The following is a 21,002-nucleotide window of genomic DNA, read 5'->3' on the forward strand; positions in this document are numbered from 1 at the left end:
ATTGAGTTTTCATCAATGGTTGACTGAAAATACTATGATGAAAGAATCTTTCTGTGTGCATTGACAACATCAATAAAGTGAATACAGTTCTGTACTACATAACAAAAAATGTTTACTGCGTAAAACAGAGTAGAGCAGAGCTGAACATGCTGCCATAATAGCTATCCTATTTCAAGCAGGGTGAAACAGAAACGTATATTTAAATAAAAAAATTGATGTACGTGGGTTTTTAAAGCCCACACTAAAGGCTAAGAACATATACATTTTTAAAATATTAAATAATCATAAGGAAAACGATGATTAGATATGCATAAAATTCAACCTCACTAAAAAATACATAAACATAAAATCAGTTTTACCAGCTGTACGAAAACAAATGTTCACTGAAAAACAGCCACTGTTGGGAGAGCGTCGAATGAATATATAAAAAAATATTGGAAAACAACGATGGAGAAATATACCAACTAACAGGAACACAAATTAAAGCTACCTTGAGAAAGACACTTGCAAGAACAAATCAATAAATAATACAATTTAAATGGTAATTATACAATAGAGATCAGTCGTTCTCCAGCTGCTCTTTGCGATTTCATACTGACCAGATGAACTGATTGACTGATTTCGGTAAATGGTTGTGACAATGACAAACATCGAAAAATAAAACCCCAAATACTTCCTGAGAGAGAGAGAGAGAGAGAGAGAGAGAGAGAGAGAGAGATCTGCCAGTATGAAACGAAACCATGCAAGTAATCATAGGATGAGAGAAAGGTGAGAGAGAGAAAACGCCCTTCTGAGTGTAAAACCAATTCTATACGTAAGAGAGTTAGAAAGGGGGGGGTTGGGGTTGGGGATCCAGACTCCAAGAATTCAACTTTAAACGTAAATTTTTTGATCCACGACTAAATTCCATATCAACCTTGTTCCTACTTTGGAGATCACCGATTATCTTAAGCAAGGGTTCATTAGCTGGATTTATTTGCCAAATCATCGAACCTAGCCAATCGCGAACATGTCTGTGTACGCTTAAGGGGAATGCGGGGGTAGAGGGGCATGAAGGGGAGGGCGAGACGGTGGAGGCGGGTGGGGGGATCCTCACAAAATGATTTTTTTAATCAAAATCTAACCAGCAAAGATAGCCACTGATTTGTATTTTCTTACAATCACTATGTACCGCAACCTTTTTTTTTTTTTTTTTTTTTTTTTTGGATATGTACAGATGGCCATATTCTCATTACCAAATATACTTAGCTCATGATTTTACGGCATTTATCAAAATTCTTATGACGACTTGAAGACATCCCGTACATAGTGAGAGAACAAGCTTAAACAGTCGAAGTAAGCACAAGACACACGTGAGAGAGAGCCCAACTGTGAGAGCTAATGGCACGTGCTGGATCACGAAGCCCTGTGATAGCCAGAAACTCAGGAAGCAACCTTGTAAAAGGAGCCAGTGTGCGAATACTAAACGAAGAAGATCATATTAAGAGTCATATTTGGTGTTTAGATTAAGCTTGTCTTATGCCAGCACTGGCTCTTCCTCACAGAGCAACAAGCAGCGAGTCACAATTGACAGTGAATTCCTGATAATGAGAGATTGTTCGAGGTTATCTTTCGCCATTTTCTACGGCGGAAAAATAAAACACACAGATAGGTCTGTTCATAAGAGATTTAGCCAGCAGAAGAAAAATAATGGACGTCTCTTTCTGAGAGTAGCTTAAAAACAGGACATTTTTATAGCTTTCTTGTTCATTAGAACATTGTCGGATGGAAAAGTTAAGTAGTCTTCACTAAATCTTCTGATATACAACAATTAAAGGGTATTTTAAAATATGGTGCGGTACAGTCTACATATCACGTGAGAGTCACATCAGATCTCACACAGAGGTAGTGTTTAATGAATCTCTCTCTCTCTCTCTCTCTCTCTCTCTCTCTCTCTCTCTCTCTCTCTCTCTCTCTCTCTCTCTCTCTCTCTCTCTCATTATCATCATCAAACATACCTTTTGAAAGCTATGCACCATGATCTGGCATGATTCTGAGCAAACGTCTCAAGTTTCAAGTGGAAACGAGAAAGGAGATTATGGAAGGATACCTTTGCGAAAGGATCGAGATGAGTGAAGCCTGAGAAGAGGATTTTGGAAAGACGATCAAGAGGAAATGAATTTCACAGACGTTCCAAAAGGAAAGCCAGCACGAGAGGCTGAGAATGACAGAGTAATGGGTATTAGACGATCCTTGTATGTAATAGAATTTAACATTTTAGAGGGGAAACTTGTAATCACAGTTAGGAACTTATGAGCCAGGAAATACTATCTTCCTCATTGACCAGGCAAAAGGACAGATGATCTGGAATGTACAGTGGACATAAGATGATCCAAGTGATAGCCCTTGCATAAGAAATGTTCATCAGGCAACTACATTAATATGCTGAAGGTTTACCCTGCCGCAATCTTATCATCCTGTGTCAAAACTGTAAGTTATATTTTGACTGTCCACGTCCCTCTTAAACATTCTTGCTGAAGGTCAAATACTGATGCGACGTAAGGAACCATTGAACGATTAAATATAAGGGTAAAAAGCCAAATGGCACCTGATATCCAATGGTAGATGGAAAAGACGAATCTCTATGGGGAGCAACAGTTGCGCCGTGTGACACAAAGAAGCACACTGGGCTAGAAAAGAGAGGTAGTATGCCAGTCCGGTTGTACCCTGCTTTAAAAAAAAAAAAAAAAAAAGTAAGCGAGCGTTCAAAAAACGTTGGGGCAAATGGAGTACGAAACGAAACCAGTTACAGGAGAGAAAAATGTACAACTACACCCGGACGAAGCAGAGGTTCAAGACGATAAACTTCGAAGAACATCAGGCCGGATGTTGCGGATAAAAACGTATTAGTTTTCCTTTATATCAAAGGTCTTTTTCCCTCATGGAGGGAATGGCGTTGAAAGGGCAGAGCCTTCCGAATATAAGCAACGTTTTTAGAGATGAAACACACCACCTTCCTTATTTTTTTTCTTGAACCCCACTTGAGGCTGATACTTATTCACAGTGAGGTCGACTGGGTGGCAGTAGGCTAGGATGGAACCATCGATAGAGTTTGCAAGTACGAGCAAAATGTCCTGTCACTGGGCTAAGGCATCCATTTATATATATATATATATATATATATATATATATATATATATATATATATATATATATATATATATATATATATATATATATATATACATATGATAAAATAATACCCACATATCATATATATCATGTGTATATATATAATACAAATATCCGACGATCTATCTATCTATCTATACAAATAAATAAATAAATAATTATAATTTATATATATATATATATATATATATATATATATATATATATATATATATGTGTGTGTGTGTGTGTGTGTGTATGTGTGTGTGTGTGTGTATGTATGTATTTGAGGATAAACACACAAAAGAGGGAAATGAAGAATTACATGACCAAGACTTTCCTTTGCATCATCACGTCATTGTATAATTAATTATACACAAGGAAAAAGATAAAAAAATACTTGTAGCCCAAACGAATCTTGCGTTTTCAATCTGCCCTAAAAAAATTAAAGTCGTGACGAATGACTTGAGATATCACGGTTGAGACTTTTAATTAAACTCTTTGACTACGCAATAAAACATTCTTGTAATTAGCCACTAAGAAAGGAAAATCCCCTTCGCAGAAATTTCATTAGAAAATTCATTAGGTTCCTTCCGACCCAAGTCCTAATGTAAGGGATTTCTTTATTTACATGTTACGTAATCCGACAATTTTAAGAGCGCTCTTCAACAGGAATATATATATATATAATATATATATATATATATATATATATATATATATATATATATATATATATATATATATATACACATATATATATTTATATATATACATTAATAAATAATGTACATATATATATATATATATATATATATATATATATATATATATATATGTGTGTGTGTGTGTACATGTATAAAAATACAAGTGAGGCATGAAGAAAATGCATAAACACCATTCTTAATGTAACATCCTGTAACCATCTGGTTGGGGAGGGGGGAGGAAGGCTGTGGTGACAAGTAGCCTCCTCCTAAAAGTTAATATTTAGAATCTTGGAACAAACACTAGGACCCATATGTAAGCGGCAGTGAGTCGCAATGTGGCCGAAGAAGCCAACAGAACAAACGAATAATGTACTACAAAGGTTTGAGTTCTCATGTGCCATTTTGGTCACCTACTGAGCGAGAAAAGGATTTCGTTTCAGTCTGTTCGTGTAGGTCTGTCCAAAGCAAATGCGAAAGGATAACACTACAAAATTAAGAGAGAGAGAGAGAGAGAGAGAGAGAGAGAGAGAGAGAGAGAGAGAGAGAGAGAGAGAGAGAGCTCAAACTTCCCATAACTTCAACCGTGTCAGAGTCGACAGCACCATCTCACGAAAGAAAATAAGGCATGAAAAAGTTCGCTTAAAACTTCCTAATTAAAAACTTTTAAAAGTATTGGCTGATAACTCCTTGGTATCAAGCACTTCCTCAAAAGCAAAGCCTTCTGGAGTTAAAAAAAAAAATCTTTACTGAAAGTTTTCAAATGGTCTGATTAACAAACTCAAGGGAGATGTGGGTCGCTAAGGACGGTTCTGAAGAGTTAATTGGTTAAAGATTTATATTATTATATAGTATATATGATCTGAGCGCTTATCCTAAAAAAAAAGAGTCAGCTGAATTAAAAGCTGCTTCAGTGGAAATTAATGTCCAGGGAATGTACAAAAGATTCAAGACTCATACTTGAGGAACTAAGGAATAGAGAGAGAGAGAGAGAGAGAGAGAGAGAGAGAGAGAGAGAGAGAGAGAGAGAGAGAGAGAGAGAGAGAGAGAGAATTCGGTAACCACTCAACAGAGCACTGCTTAGGTGATGGGAGTATGTGTACCGCATGTTACGGTAAGGTAAATTAATTTCATGAACAAAGTACAGAGAAACACCAAACGCAAATTACCACAAATACTGCTCCTCTTCTTTTGTTAAAACAAACGCCTGTTACTTAAATACGCCAATCTATCTTATCAACGAACGTTCGCGTAATATCCTGCAGTTCATCTTCCCTAACAACTCCTAGTAAACTACACAAATGAATTTATGCCAACCATTTTAGCCCCTCTGCTTATTACGACGAGCAACAGGGCTTCCTAACTGTTTGAAATATGAGAACTATTCTGGGAGGTCAAGGTAACTCTTAGTAAAGTTAATTGTAATGTATATGCGTCCGGTCTTGTTAACGGTTCACCTTACATCAAAGTCCACAAGTTATACAGAGTAATTAACCTAACATCCGCAGTCCTCTCTCTATTTCTCTCACTCTCCTCTCTCTCTCTCTCTCTCTCTCTCTCTCTCTCTCTCTCTCTCAAATAAATGCCATTTTTTTGTCGTCGGTGGTAATACCGGAGGTCTTTCACCTCCTCAGTTCATGCTCTCTCTCTCTCTCTCTCTCTCTCTCTCTCTCTCTCTCTCTCTCTCTCTCTCTGAGTAATCAACTACTAAGACAAGACCTTTCTATCTCTTTCTTCTCTCTCTCTCTGAGTAATCAATTACTAACACAAGACCTTTCTATCTCTTTCTCTCTCTCTCTGAATAATCAATTACTAACACAAGACCTCTCTCTCTCTCTCTCTCTCTCTCTCTCTCTCTCTCTCTCTCTCTCTCTCTCTCTGTCTGTCGAATGAGCGCCATTTTTTGTCGTCGATGATAGTACGGGAGGCCTTGTACTTATTCGGTTAATGCTTTCTCTCTCTGAGCAATCAAATACTAACCCAAATCCACACTTCTCTCTCTCTCTCTCTCATTCTTAAGGCAGCGATCAATTAAGGACAGCCAAGTTTCGAATCACTCAAGCAGTCAGTGAGCAAATATTAGTTATTCAGAAACTTCACTTAAGCGGTGCTCTCGAAGAGGGCCCTCATTTGAATAATAACCTTCAAGAAGATTGCTGCTGTATTCTGGCATTACCTTCAAAAGATTTTTTTTTTTTTAGATTTATGTTCATGGTTTGAAATCAAAGAATTTGAAATTCAGTAAACGGGTACTTTGAGGGTGTTTGTCATGCATTGAAATCTCTATGTATGTGTAGGTGTATACATATATATAATGTGTGTGTGTATTATATATATTATAATATACATACACATAAATATATGTATGTATATTATATTATATATATATATACATATATATATATATATATATATATATATATATATATATATATATATTATATTATATATAAACATATAAAATATATATATATATATATATATATATATATATATATATATATATATATATATATATATATGTATGTATGTATATGCGCCTGTGCATATACGCGTGTGTGTAAGTGCTTATGCTCGTCCGAAGTTCATCTGTTGAAAAAATTACTATAAATACTACTAAGAGTAGTTAGTGAAATATTACTGGAAGGAGAGCCAGACAACAAACAAATACGAATTATAACCGCAGCCCACGACCTGCCTCAACAGAAGCCATAGTGGGAACACATACAACTATAGATGGCACCGTTAAGTTTCACGATACATAGTAATGACAACTGGCGGTGTCTCTGAACATCGTACTTTAAACTGTCCTTCAAAAGTTCTCTCTCTCTCTCTCTCTCTCTCTCTCTCTCTCTCTCTCTCTCTCTCAAGTCATCCAATATCTTTGCAGCGGCCTTTCAATATTCTCTGATGTGTGCACTTGGTCTTGAAATGTTGACAGGGAAAAGTTTACGTTTTGCAAATTTACTGTCGCCATCCCTGTCTCTTAAATTATATACACAAAACACACACACACACACAAATATATATATATATATATATATATATATATATATACATATATATATATATATATATATATATATATATATACTGTACATCTACATCTATAATATTCACATACACATATATAGATATATATGTATGTATATATATATATATATATATATATATATATATATATATATATACATATATATATATATATATATATATATATATATATATATATATATATATATATATATATATATATTCACATAAACACACACACACACATATACATATATATATATATATATATATATATATATATATATATATATATATATATATATATATAATATATTTCAGGATGTTCTAAATTATTTGAAATATAATTAGTTATTTGGCTTATTCGTAATCGTATGATTATGAAAAGTCCTTTTGTATATGACACATACCTTAATCTGATGATTCCTATCTTCATCTCTTTCACAAAAACAAGATAATTTTTTATTGTTCCTCTTGTTCAGGTGCATGTACTTTATAAACATATTTATTTTTGGGAGGGCCAGGGTTACATTTACATAAAAGAAATGAGTCGAAAACAGTTTGCCCACAAAAAGAGGGAAGGATGCCTTCAACAGATCCACACAATAAATGACACAGTAGGCAGCATAATACAGAAAAAAGTATATCTTAGTTTAACCAGACCACTGAGCTGATTAACAGCTCTCATACATACAAGAATATGGTCCATATAAACATATAAAAACCACAAAACAAAAACAAAACTATAGCACATGCGCGTTAAAAACAAACAAAAACAAATAATAGAAATTTGAATTATTATTATTAATATTTCAGTAGATGAAACCTATTCACATGAAACAAGCACACAGGGATCATTGACTTGAAATTCAAGCTTCCGAAGAATGTTGGTTTCAACCTCCCACCGCAGACCCCACACTGCAGCGGTAACTGATCATGATACAGAGCCAGCGATTTTTCATCGCCCTGGGAGACGCGAACCCGCGACATCTGGGTGGCATGTCACGACACTATTCCACTAAACCGGCAGACAAGCAAGGCACTTTTTCTCCTTCGTGCGAGTATCGAAGGTCAAAAATAACCTGTGCGAAAGAAAAGTTCATAAATGAGGTGTTTTCATACTCTTGCGGTTATGAATTATTCAAACTTTGCAATCGTTCCGAGGAAAGATCGTGAATGGCACAGAAGACACGGGACAATAGGAACAATTGTGTGTGTGTGTGTGTGTGTGTGTGTGTGTGTGTGTGTGTGTGTGTGTGAGAGAGAGAGAGAGAGAGAGAGAGAGAGAGAGAGAGGAGAGAGAGAGAGAAAGAGAGAGAGAAAGAGAGAGAAGAAACCTTCCGAATTGAGATAGAGAAAGAGAAAGAAGAAAGATTAAAGCCTGTAGGGGGGTAGTGCCAAGAGTGCATCTCACGTGGTGCACTGTAGGCATTACCTAAGGTTCCTTGCTGAGTAACCTTTATTCTTATTACTAAGCCTCCTTTCATATTATCTTTATTCCATCTGATTTTCTGCCCCTCTAACCATTGTTTCATAGTGCAACTACGAGGTTTTCCCCTTGTTACACCTTTCAAACCTTCTTACTGTAATTTCCCGTCAGCGCTGAATGGCTCATAGGTCCCAGCGCTTGGCCTATGGCCCAAAGTCTATATTCAAATTCTAGATTCCAAGAAAGGTTGTACGATAGGGAAAATGAAGACAAAAGAAAGTTCTAAAGCCTGGTATAAGAGAATAAATCGTCGAGTCGATCATTTCCTTGATTTCTGGTTTCCTCAGTAAATCCTGAATGAAATTAATATTAAATATTTAATTGCATTCCCTTACTAGAAAGCTTTGCATATAACAATTATAAGTGTACTATGGAATCCATTTATAGATAAACCACAAGAAGTCCTTATGAAGAGTACAATGAATAAATTTATCTATTTCCCAGCCTTATTGTGGGCCAATGCTATTTGTAACAGGTTGTTAAGGAATGTTACAAGTTCAGCTACTGCCTGGAGTATGAATGCATAAACTTTCAAGACCGAGTTCACACATTCACACATATACACATACACAGACACACAAAGATATACTCTCAAAACTGAGTTGATCAGAGAAACTTGAACTTCACAGCGACGGTTTAAACTTTCTTAATTAGCTGAAAATTCTTTTAGCAACAAAGAGGAAAATCTTCAAATTCTGTATACGGCGAAACTCTGTAAAGACACCGAATAGTTTTTCTTTTTTTTTTTTTCGTTTCCTCATACTTCCCAATACTTTTACAATTACCGAAGAGTTTAATTTTTTTAAAGATGGTTTTAGAAAGTTTTGAAGTTAAGCAACGTGACAGTTACATTTTAGTTATACTAAAACGCAAAGTTTCTAGTAAGGGGATGTATAATTATTACGTAAAATATGTATTCATGTTTTTGAATACATCACCTACTGTACATAACGCGAATACTGCTGTGAAGGGGTGGGAATTTATGCATTTTAGGTCAATATATATACATATATATACGTATATATATGTGTGTGTTTTTGCATATATATATATATATATATATATATATATATATATATATATATATATATATATATATATATACTATATATATATATATATATATATATATATATATATATATATATATATATATATATATATATATATATATATATATATATATATATATATATATATATATATATATATATATATATATATATATATATATATATATATATATATATATATATATATATATATATATATATATATATATATATATATATATATATATATATATATATATATATATATATATATATATATTACAATAAACACCTGAAAGGAAATTACCAAATTCCTTCACATTAACAGATCATAATTAAGAAGAAAATATATCATACTGAGTCGGTACTTCACAGTTCACCTGTCATATATAATTATATAAATAAATATAAAATTCCCTCACATTCTCTCGACCAAATTCCAGAAAGTAATGAAATAAAGTAGCGTACATTTCACTATTCATAAACAAAATATGAATAGTTATAAAAGACTTTAAGAGCATCTCGAGCAGTTTTCCTATCTTGAGAAATATCTCACAATTCCCAGGAGAGGTAAAAATGACATCATCATCATTAAGAGGAGCAAAGTGGGCTATTTCAAGAAGCTAATTAGCGAAGGGCCATTAATGGTATCCAAGCCTAAATGAAAGACCTGGACAGGAAGTCCCGTCATTATTTTGTGATGATGCCAAAATACCGCTGTTGTACATGAAGCTGGCCATATGCCAGCACTGTCTCTCACTCCTGGAGCAACCTTTAAGCCAACAAAATGAGTTTGGTAGATTATGGTCCATATTAGACACATCTATCCCAGACCATATTTTGAGCATAAAATTGTCTGAGGAGATATATACAGTAAGTATATATATATATATATATATATATATATATATATATATATATATATATAGATAGAGAGAGAGAGAGAGAGAGAGAGAGAGAGAGAGAGATTTAGCCAAGAAAGATACAATCGACCTGCTTCTTGAATGAAGGGAGACTATAAGAGTCAGGGGAAACTGAAGCAAAAAGAACTTGGCAGTTCAGGGAACGAAACGGTACGAAGACCAGACTGACAGGTGTTACTTGGTTGGGTGAGATGCGGAGGTTGCTAGTTTCGAAACAATTACTTCGTAATAGCAACGCAGTTTGAAGTTCCATTTTGTTCCTTCCTCATTTCTTACTTTCTCTAGGCATATGATAAGATAAGGACGTTAGAATGCCAGTGCCGTCGGCAAATGCATCAAAACATGTCTTTAAGGGGGAGGGAATGATATCACGAAAGTATGTGCATGATTCAAGTGAGATCATGAACTAACTTTCTGCCAACATTTGTTGAATTACGACTTTGATGTCCAGCATATAAACTTTACTTTTCTTCCGTAATTAGAAGACAAGTTCAGAATATCCAAAGAGAAATGAAGGATTCCACAGTTCTACACAACGGGAACCTTGTTCGCAGAACTGACAGAACCTAATAACAAGGTTGCAACCCCCTCCGAGCAATCTGTGAACTTAACTGAGAGAGCCGCAATTTACCAGAGATTTCCAGTACTCACAAACTCAAGCCATTAACCTCCCGAGATGACGACCTTCGTGTGTGTAAAAAAAAAAATCAATCCATGAAAGTATTTCTTAAGATAACGTTCGCCAAGTCTTTGAGTCTTAGGAGCCATGTTAGAACGTATCTTACGTTTTGAAAAACGGAAAAAATTTGAAATAAAAAGGATTTCTCGTTGTATTTAATAAAGCTATAATAATTAAAATTTTGCATTACATAAAAAGTATATCAGAATATAATAAAGCAATGAAAATTAACTTTTATTTAGTACAGCTAAGATCAGAATTTCGTGTTATATTTAATAATGCTTTAAAACTTTCTTTTTATTAAGTACAAAAGAGATCAAAATTCCGTGTTATGTCCAGCAGAAAATCTCAGAATTCCTTTATAAAATATGGAAATATCTCTTTATCCATATTTTTCCCGTGTGTAACAACAACAGTCTACAAGACAATGGGGTCAAGGGTTTTAGGCTTGCCGTCATTTAAAGTCCTAGACCACTGTTCCTTATACATTTGTCTGAAGGTAACTGAAGCCCCCGAGCTACGAGACGATAGGCTTGAAGAGCTACGAGACGATAGGTACTTGAAGCCCGAGCTACGAGACGAGACTGAAGCCCGAGCTACGAGACGATAGGTGCTTGAAGCCCGAGCTACGAGACGATAGGTACTTGAAGCCCGAGCTACGAGACGATAGGTGCTTGAAGCCCGAGCTACGAGACGATAGGTACTTGAAGCCCGAGCTACGAGACGATAGGTACTTGAAGCCCGAGCTACGAGACGATAGGTGCTTGAAGCCCGAGCTACGAGACGATAGGTGCTTGAAGCCCGAGCTACGAGACGATAGGTAGGACGATAGTACTTGAAGCTCGAGTTGCGAGACGATAGGTACTTGAAGCCCGACCTACGAGACGATAGGCTAGGTGAAGCCCGAGCTACGAGACGATAGGTACTTGAAGCCCGAGCTACGAGACGATAGGTACTTGAAGCCCGAGCTACGAGACGAGCTACGAGACGATAGGTACTTGAAGCCCGAGCTACGAGACGATAGGTACTTTGAAGCCCGAGCTACGGACGATAGGTGCTTTTGAAGCCCGAGCTACGAGACGAGACGATAGGTATTTGAAGCGAGAAGATAGGCTGAAGCCCGGAGCTACGAGACGATAGGTATTTGAAGCGAGCTACGAGAGGGCTACTTGAAGCCCGAGCTACGAGACGGACGGTAGGTACGAGAAGCCCGAGCGATACGAGACGAGACGATAGGTACTTGAAGCCCGAGCTACGAGACGGTAGGTAATGCCCCTCGAGACGGTCGGGACTTGACCTTCTCGAGTCTCTTTATTGCCTTCATTTTTACTTGAAGCCCGGCTACGAGACGATAGGTATACCAGATAATATAAAATTTAACTCAACGATAGATAGAGAAGGCTACCAACACCCGAGCTATATAATCTAAATGGAATGAGAGTGAAATCTCTTGAAGCCCTGATAAATTTTCTTTCTGTACAACAGTTTTTTCCTGAACATAAGAGTTTAGAGAATCTGCGAGCTACGAGACTGGCAGTCTGAGAAAAAAAAAGAGCTACGAGACGATAGGTACTCTGAAGGGAGCCGAGACGGTAGGTAATGTCCCTCGGGTCGGATTTGACCTTCTCGAGTCTCTTTTATTACCTTCTTTCTCGGTATGCTCTCAGATAATCTAAAATTTAACTCAACATAGATAGAGAAGGCTCAAGACTATATAATCTAAATGGAATGGAGTATTCACTGATAAATTTTCTTTTCTGTACTCTTTTCCTGAACATATGAGTTTAGAATCTGCCTATCTGGCAGTCTGAAAAAAAAAGAGGTGGGAGTCCCCCCATCCCAGTATCTCTCTCTCTCTCTCTCTCTCTCTCTCTCTCTCTCTCTCTCTCTCTCTCTCTCTCTCTCTCTCAAAACGAAGTACAGGCGGAATGTTAAAGCATTAAGGTAAATTTCTGAAGGGCAGCCATTACCTTACAGTCAAAACAGTCCTCTTTAAAACAGTATAAAGTATCTTTCTTCAAACAAAGACCCTATTGAAGGAGCGACAATGTCAAATTTATGGTAAAATGAAAATTAGAACACAATTAGATGACACATAAAAGCTTCGGTCATATCAATCAGAAACAGACCTAAACTTTTCCAATATCTACGTCCAATTTCGGGAATAGAATTCAGTTGTTATAATTGCAATCTAAATTCTGTTCGAGTGAGTTATTAAGATAATAAAACTTTGCTTCGTAGTCACATAAATTAAGTGATCTGACAAATTCTGGAAATGATTTTAATAAGGGAGTAATTTTATGACGATGAAACGAAAACGAAACGCTAGAAATAAATTTGTAATGAATAAATGAAAAACTTATTTGTGCTAGGTAAACAAAATACCGGGGACTGAGTTGTAGCGATTAAATTAAAATTGTCTGGCTCACTGTTTTACATGATTAAATTAAAGTTTGTTTTTTGCCGCTGTTTTATAATGATTAAATAAAAGCACTCTGACTCAACCTGGCAAAACTTTGGAAAAAATCATATTCTAGAGAGTCGATGTGAACTTGTTTTGTAGCTATAATCTTAAATTTTCAAGAAGATATTTTGAATTTTGTTCGAAGGAATAACGAAAATTCTGGATATAACTGACTGGACATCACGAAATGGCCTTGCAATATAAAAGCCACTAGAACTCTTTTTATTATTCAGTTTCTATCCCAACAGAGAGAGAGAGAGAGAGAGAGAGAGAGAGAGAGAGAGAGAGAGAGAGAGAGAGAGAGAGAGAGGGCCGTGGGGATCAAGGCCCTGCTTTATAAAATCATGGAACGTTGACGAGTCTTGCAGTAATGTTGGAGCGGTTCGGCACATGAGGCAATAAGCCGAAATAAGGCTCGTAATCCAATCAAGTAATTCCCATCTCTGCAATAATGCTTTCGAATTCCATTCACGGATTTCGAGTGCCCTGTACTTCCATTCTTCCAGACCAGAACTTCCATGTGGTTGAATGCACCCTGGAAGCTAATTTCTGCATTAATTGACCCATAACGGACGGAACGCCCCTGCATTATTGCATGATGGGATGAGAGTTAGCTTCCTCAGCCTGAATACATTTAAGGAATTCCAAAATTCAACTACGAATGCTTGACCTTCTTGCTGCTTTTTGGTCACTGTTGTGCTTCAGCTCATTTCTCAAAACCAATATCGCCATTATAGTCACAGGAGTAGGCTAACTGAAAGGGAATAAACTAAGAGTTCACTACGCTGTTCTCTTATCACGAAGGATGTAGTTATTAGAGGAGGAATAAACTCGAGAATTATTCTCAGACTGCAATACAAATATTCAAATGAATTTAAATGGCATTTGACTAGGTATTCTAAGGAATATATCGATAGTGATTCTATAGATGAACATAAGGCATAAGCGTAAGTCCTGAAAACGCCTGTAGAAACAATGAAAAGCTTCTTTCCACAATGGCATTCAATTAACGAATGTAATTGAATGTTCAATAATTACTTGTCTATAGTAATAGCATAATTACCACGTTATCAAACGACAGCTATATACAAGGCAATCAACCTCGTTTCTTGATGAACTTTTTTGTTGTAACGCCAGCTTAATCTTATAGATCAATCAATCAAGAAAAATGCTGTCAATACCCCTTTTCGGCTATCTAAGAAATCTGCACTTCTATAATGAAACACAAAATAAAGAAATGAAGCTAAAATCCAAAAGAAATGGAAAAGAAAAGAGAAAATAAATTATTTCATGCGTTTTTCTGAAGTCCCAAACACATGACGTGTGCCCTAAGATATATTGGGCCAATATCATCCTTCTAGTTAACGTAGCCTTAGGATGTTCCAGCGTCTGTCATCGTCTAGATAACGGTTCTGCGACTTTTGGAAGGCGGACATTTTGCCGACGGATACTTGGCCGATGGACGTTTGAACGAACAGGGGATATTCTAAAAATCTTTAAGTATATCAATTCGGATAAAGGTCCCTGGGCCAAATATTTGACGATGAAATGTTCTTTCAATTAAATGTCCGTCTGTTAGACTAATGTCACATAACCGAAAATAAATTCAAATGTCCGTCCGGAAACGTCCGTCCGTTCGACCAATAATGCCACATATAACCTACAATAAATCAGAACGAATCAGTTGCAAAAGTCCGTTGGTGAATTATCCTACGGCCGAGGGCACGACTAAGCTGAGAATTTCCACACGAAAACATTTTTTCTTAACAAGGTCCTCTCTCAGTGCTTTTACAAGCAGGTAACATCCAGGCTAGTAATTCAGTTTTTGAAGGGTAAGGAGATTTCTGCACCCCCAAAACATAAATTCTAGATTGCGTGCTACCCTGATTTCCTACGCTTGCCACAATTATTGGCATCACACATAATGTTCGTCTTGCCAAAAACAAAACGAATGCCTGGAGGTGCTTTGAAAGGTAATGGATTTATTACTTTTTTTTACCTCCGGATATTAAATGCCTAAAATAACAATTTCAGCACACTACAGACATCTGAATGGCGCCATGTTTCATATTCTTGAGACTTCAATCAAGTTTCCTCGTTCTCTCTCGAAGGGAAAAGTGACTGCTGGAAGGAAAAGCCCGAAAACTTTGTTGGCCTTTCCAAGACGAGGTGGAAAATGTAACTCTAGGTGTTTGAATTCTTAAACTAATCTCCTGTAAAAGTTCCTTTTTTTCTTGCAAGTTTTCCTTTCATGCTCAAGTTCTTATTCTGCTTTTAAAAGTATTTGTTTAATTCCCCTTTTTTTTTTTTTTTTCTTTATTCTATGAGGACTATTTTTATTCCAGTATCTCCGCTCAAGGTTGCAGTCGCACGTCAAAAGACTAACAAAACTTGTCTTTCTTCTTTCGGGAAAGTTTATCACATCTTTGTTGTTATTTTACTGGTTTATTCTTTTATTCATCAGCACCTACGTACTCACAAGATGGTAATAGTCATACCACCTCATTCCTTGAAAGTTTGGCAGTACGCCGTATCTTTTCAAAAAATTTTTATTTTCATAACTGATTGTATCATTGTAAAGCTTCTCATATTATTATAAAAACAAATAAAAATGAATGGTAACACTAGAACAGGTTTATATACGAAAAAAAAACGAATCTGAAGGTTATTGCTAATATTTAAGAGTGATATTTTTTACGAAAAATGGGCAAATGAATAGACATGGCCCGAACAGGTCATAAAGAGAAAGGAAAGAGAAACAATAAAAATGGAAACTTTCCAGAAATAGAGTTGATATTTTGTCAACTTCCTTACAGAGACAGAAAACTCAAGTTCCTCCAATATCCCATTCACCAATATCCCATTCACAATCTATGGTTGTTTTCTCCACTGACTTTGTCGAGCCTTCTCTCAAGGACCCTTTACATTCCACTCAGATCCACTGATAGCAAATTTATTTTCCGGTCCATTGAATCCCCTACCAAGATTTTTTAAAGCTTTCCAAAGTCTTCCAGTTCCAGAAGTTTGTTACTTTCCGTTTCTTTATCAGTTTTGATTATAAGCCCTTCTAGCCTGGTTTTTTTATTTCCTTGTAGTACACCAAAATAACCTTTTCATGACCTGGCCCCCTCCCTGCAAACCCGCAACGCGGGTCGCAGCCGAGCAGAACACGCATTCGATTCCAGCACACGGCGAAGAGAGAGATGGTATAGAGCACGTCTTCTTAAAAACCCAGTAGGCCTTTGTTGTTCCAAACAGTAAATTATTTTCCTTTTGGTGAGTCGACTACTGTGAGTCACAGCTAAGGTGGTTATGGAGAGAGAGAGAGAGAGAGAGAGAGAGAGAGAGAGAGAGAGAGAGAGTAAGTGATAAGAACTCCTGTCAAATGCATGGCATTATTTAAGTGAAAATCGAAGGGTCCCGAGGAGATAACCCTCACCCGCCTAGCTGAAACCATTTGTAAGTTATTCTCTCTCTCTCTGTCTCTCTCTCTCTCTCTCTCTCTCTCTCTCTCTCTCTCTCTGCCTCACGCGTGCGCGCGAGAACGGCCGCATATGGATGTGTAGGACTTAGACTGTTTGATTAAACAACAAACTTACTATAATATAATCAATAAAGGACGCATTATCAAATATACTATTTTCAACAACAAGCCTTTTATCACGGCTGTTTCGTTCCTTCGTTCATTATTACGTTTCCAAAAAAAAACTTTTTTTTTTTACTCCATTTTCAATATTCTCTCCCTTCTCTTTCTCATCAAAACAAACCCATTCCTTTTCTTCCCATTCCAATGAAAAGTTCTTTTAAATCAGGACATCATAATGGAGAGTTCACTGAGGCTTCAAGAAAAATCCATCTCAAATTCGAATCTCACAAAGACGAAGCAGGAAGAAAAAAAGTGAGGGGGAAAGCTCGAAAGAAAAACTGAAAGTGAAAAAGGAAATTTGTTTTTCAAATGAGGAAAAACAAGCTGGTTTAAAAGGAAGGAAGAGAAGATATAGTTAGCGTCGCATAATAATAATAATAATAATAATAATAATAATAATAATAATAATAATAATAATAATAATAATAATAATACTGAGAGCGGAGGAAATGATAAGATAGGAAAAACTTAAGATAAGGAAACGTTAAAAAAATGAACACTGAAGATGGGGCAACTTATACATTAAACAAAATGAAGGTTTAAGGGATGAAAATATGGAAATACTAAACAAAGAATTCAGGTCCAAAACGATGATAAAAAAATGGAAACATCAATACGATGAAAAAGGAAAACACTGAAAGGATAACAGAAAGGAGATATAGAAAAAGAAAAACATGTAAAACATCATGACGAGTGTGTAAAGTAAAAATTATGAGAGGAAAAAGACAGCAACAATCTGACGGGATAAAAGAGATAATATGAAAGGAAAGGAGAGAAGAAAGAACATAATAAAGGAGATGAAGGAATGAGTAAGTTACAAAAAAGGGGGAGAAAACCTTAAGCGAATCCATTCCATCCTTTTCAGCCTCGGAGAGAAGTCTCGCCCAGAGGATACCATCCTCGTTTGAATACAAATGACGAGTCCCTCTGTAAATGTATCCCTTACAGAGCAGATCAAAGGAGCCGAATGAATATTAATCCTATGATAACCGAACGTCCGTAACGCGTGGGCTTCAGGCGGGAAGTCGGCGGGGCTATTGCATATTTACTCTTGCCACGGCTCTTCGCCCAGAGCAAAGCTCAAAAAGTGCAAGAGAACGCTGCCAACAGCCACTGTTTTTGCAAGAGCACACAAGAAATAGCCGCTGTTCTTGCAAGAGACTTCTGTAAACATTCCTTATTCTTTGCAAGAGAAACCTAAAAACAACTTGTTCTTTCGACAGCTAATTCTAAACCTGTTTTTTTTTTTTCAAGGTCAGCTGCCTGCAATTACAGATTTTGTTTTTTTCCAAAAGCAACCTACAATAGCTTCTGCAAGAACTTAATGCAAGTACATACCTAAATAACCTCTGTTTCTGCAAAAGTAAATTGCAAACAGACGATGCTCTTTACGAAAACAACCTTCAAATAGCCATTTTTTCAAAAACAACTTCTAAAATCTCCTTTTTGCAAAAACACACTGCAAGAGCATCCCGCAAATATCAGTTCTATAACCTGTTGTTTTAGTTTTCTGAAAAGAAAACTACTGTGCCGGCTAGAGGGCTGCAAATTGGTATGGTGATCATCCACACCTAATCATAAAACATACCAAATTGCAGCCCTCCAGTTTTAGTAGTTTTTATTTTATTTAAGGTTAAAGTTAGCCATGATCGTGCTTCTGGCAACGATATACGACAGGCCTCCACCTGGCCGTAGTTAAAGTTTCGTGGATCGCAGCTCATACAGCATTATACCGAGACCACCGAAAGATAGATCTATTTTCGGAGGCCTTGATTATACGCTGTAGCGGCTGTACAGAAAATTCGATCGCGCCGAAGAAACTTCGGCGCATTTTTTACTAGTTTTTATTGTCGTTGCTTCTGTTAGATTTAACTGGTCATTTACCAGCGCACGCTCTTGATCTCTAAGAGTAATAAGACAGTAATAAACCATTCTTAGTTAATGCAATTACAAGTCTGAAATCATAAAACAATCACAAGTTAGAAAAAAAATCGAAGGAATACACAAATGAGAAAACGGAGCTATTTATTTAATGAATATTTTTGTATATAAAACAAGCGTATCAGTTTAATAAGGTCTCATTTGTTCATGAGAAGGTAATTCAGATAAGGGTCATGAAAACTTAGAAAGGACCATGAAAGAGAGAGAGAGAGAGAGAGAGAGAGAGAGAGAGAGAGAGAGAGAGAGAGAGAGAGAGAGAGAGAGTACTATTTCGTAACACCACTGATAGGTTACCACTGATAGGTTATAATGATAAAACTTCAAGAACTCGGTGTCAATGCTCTTACAATCTAGGTGCGATGATAATTACCCTTTATGCGCGCGCACACACATAACTTACACCAGACGAATTGTATCTGTTGTGTGGGGGTTCTTTATTATTAATATAACTAGGAAAGTGCATTAGCTTTTTATCATAGTTTCGAAAGAAACAATTAAATGGCCATGAAGAACCATCCTGTTAATCATAATCATTGCTTTGGATATTGATGTGGAATGGGCTGGGTGGAGGATGTTTAGTGGCAAGGTTTGGGTGAGTGAATGGGGGTTAAGGGGAGGGGTTGTATAAGAGGGGGTAGGGGAATTAGAGAGTGGGGAGGAGAGTTGTCCAGCATCCCGTTCGGTTTAATCATTAACAAATAGTAATGACTAAATACGATTCAGTCAATATGAGCAGAGGATTTGCCAAATCAAGCGTCTCTCTCTCTCTCTCTCTCTCTCTCTCTCTCTCTCTCTCTCTCTCTCTCTCTCTCTCAAGTGGAAACAGGGTCAGCGAGGGATGACATACAACATATGGAGAAGGGTAGGTCAAAACGTCGGTGATTTCTGCTCCACTGATCCGGGTCGAGAGGTAATCCATTTCTTCCTCCAGCAGAGCAACATGTCTGGGGTCATCCGTTTGTGTAAGTTTTTCTTCAGATACTCTTTTCCTCATTCTATTTTTTTTTTTTTTTTTGGCCCAGGCGGGGCATGTTTATTCGAGATTACAGCCACGATGAATGTATAAACTCTCACGGGAAAGAACAGCAAACGCAGAATCCACATTGAATTTCAACCCTACAGGATATCCACATTGGAGAATGAAAACAAAAAGCAGGAAAAGTAAATCTAATAATGGAAGGAAACACGAAAACAAATGAACAAACCGGATTAGAATCGCACAAAATATGATTTCAGAGGATGAAGTAAAATGTAAGATATCCTCTGTTCCTTTGAGGTCAGTGACTTGTTAACTACATACTTGTACGGTTTACAAATCATTATGGACGTGAATAAATAGATATACTATATACACACACACACACACACACACACACACACATATATATATATATATATATATATATATATATATATATATATATATATATCAAGTTAAATTATTTTTGACATCCAGCGATTACTTAACACTTTATTATTTTGTAGTTTCATACCAGTGGCCACCAGCAAAACGAATCAGCATCATAATTTGAAATCGGCGCAGTCTATAAATAGCTAATGGAAGTATTATATAGAGCACTAGTACTAATCAAGCCTGATATTTTTTACCATCTTTTACTTCAAGTTTTATCTATTTTTCATATCTTAAAACACTGGTCTGAAATCTATTAGCCTAAACAATTTTCTGAATAAATCAGCTCTCGGCGCACGGCTACTTTCTGGAAAAACCATTCTCAGAGTAGCTAACTTTACTCATTAAAATATTAGTCACACAATACAAGATTCGTCCTTGCAAAATCTGAACCACAGAACAGGAAATTCAGAGCCAAATCTGGCTCATGGAACAGATGCCTCATGGCCAAAATACGGCCCACGGAACCGTAATGGTATGTTCCTATTAATATTCTAGATCAAGTTGCAA

General features: G+C 36.4%; 1 protein-coding gene across 1 annotated transcript in view; it reads right to left on the minus strand.

Annotated features, from left to right (window-relative positions):
• Positions 1 to 11,447: 11,447 nt before the first annotated feature.
• The window catches only part of LOC136847560 (glycine, alanine and asparagine-rich protein-like), a 69,233-nt gene continuing 59,678 nt past the window's right edge, over positions 11,448 to 21,002 (minus strand). The window contains exon 4 of the mRNA XM_067119284.1: positions 11,448 to 12,010. Within this exon, the coding sequence (XP_066975385.1) occupies positions 11,448 to 12,010 (563 nt within the window). The remainder of the gene's footprint in view (positions 12,011 to 21,002) is intronic.

The sequence above is a fragment of the Macrobrachium rosenbergii genome, chromosome 17 (genome assembly GCF_040412425.1).
Source record: "Macrobrachium rosenbergii isolate ZJJX-2024 chromosome 17, ASM4041242v1, whole genome shotgun sequence".
Classification (NCBI taxonomy): Eukaryota; Metazoa; Arthropoda; class Malacostraca; order Decapoda; family Palaemonidae; genus Macrobrachium; species Macrobrachium rosenbergii.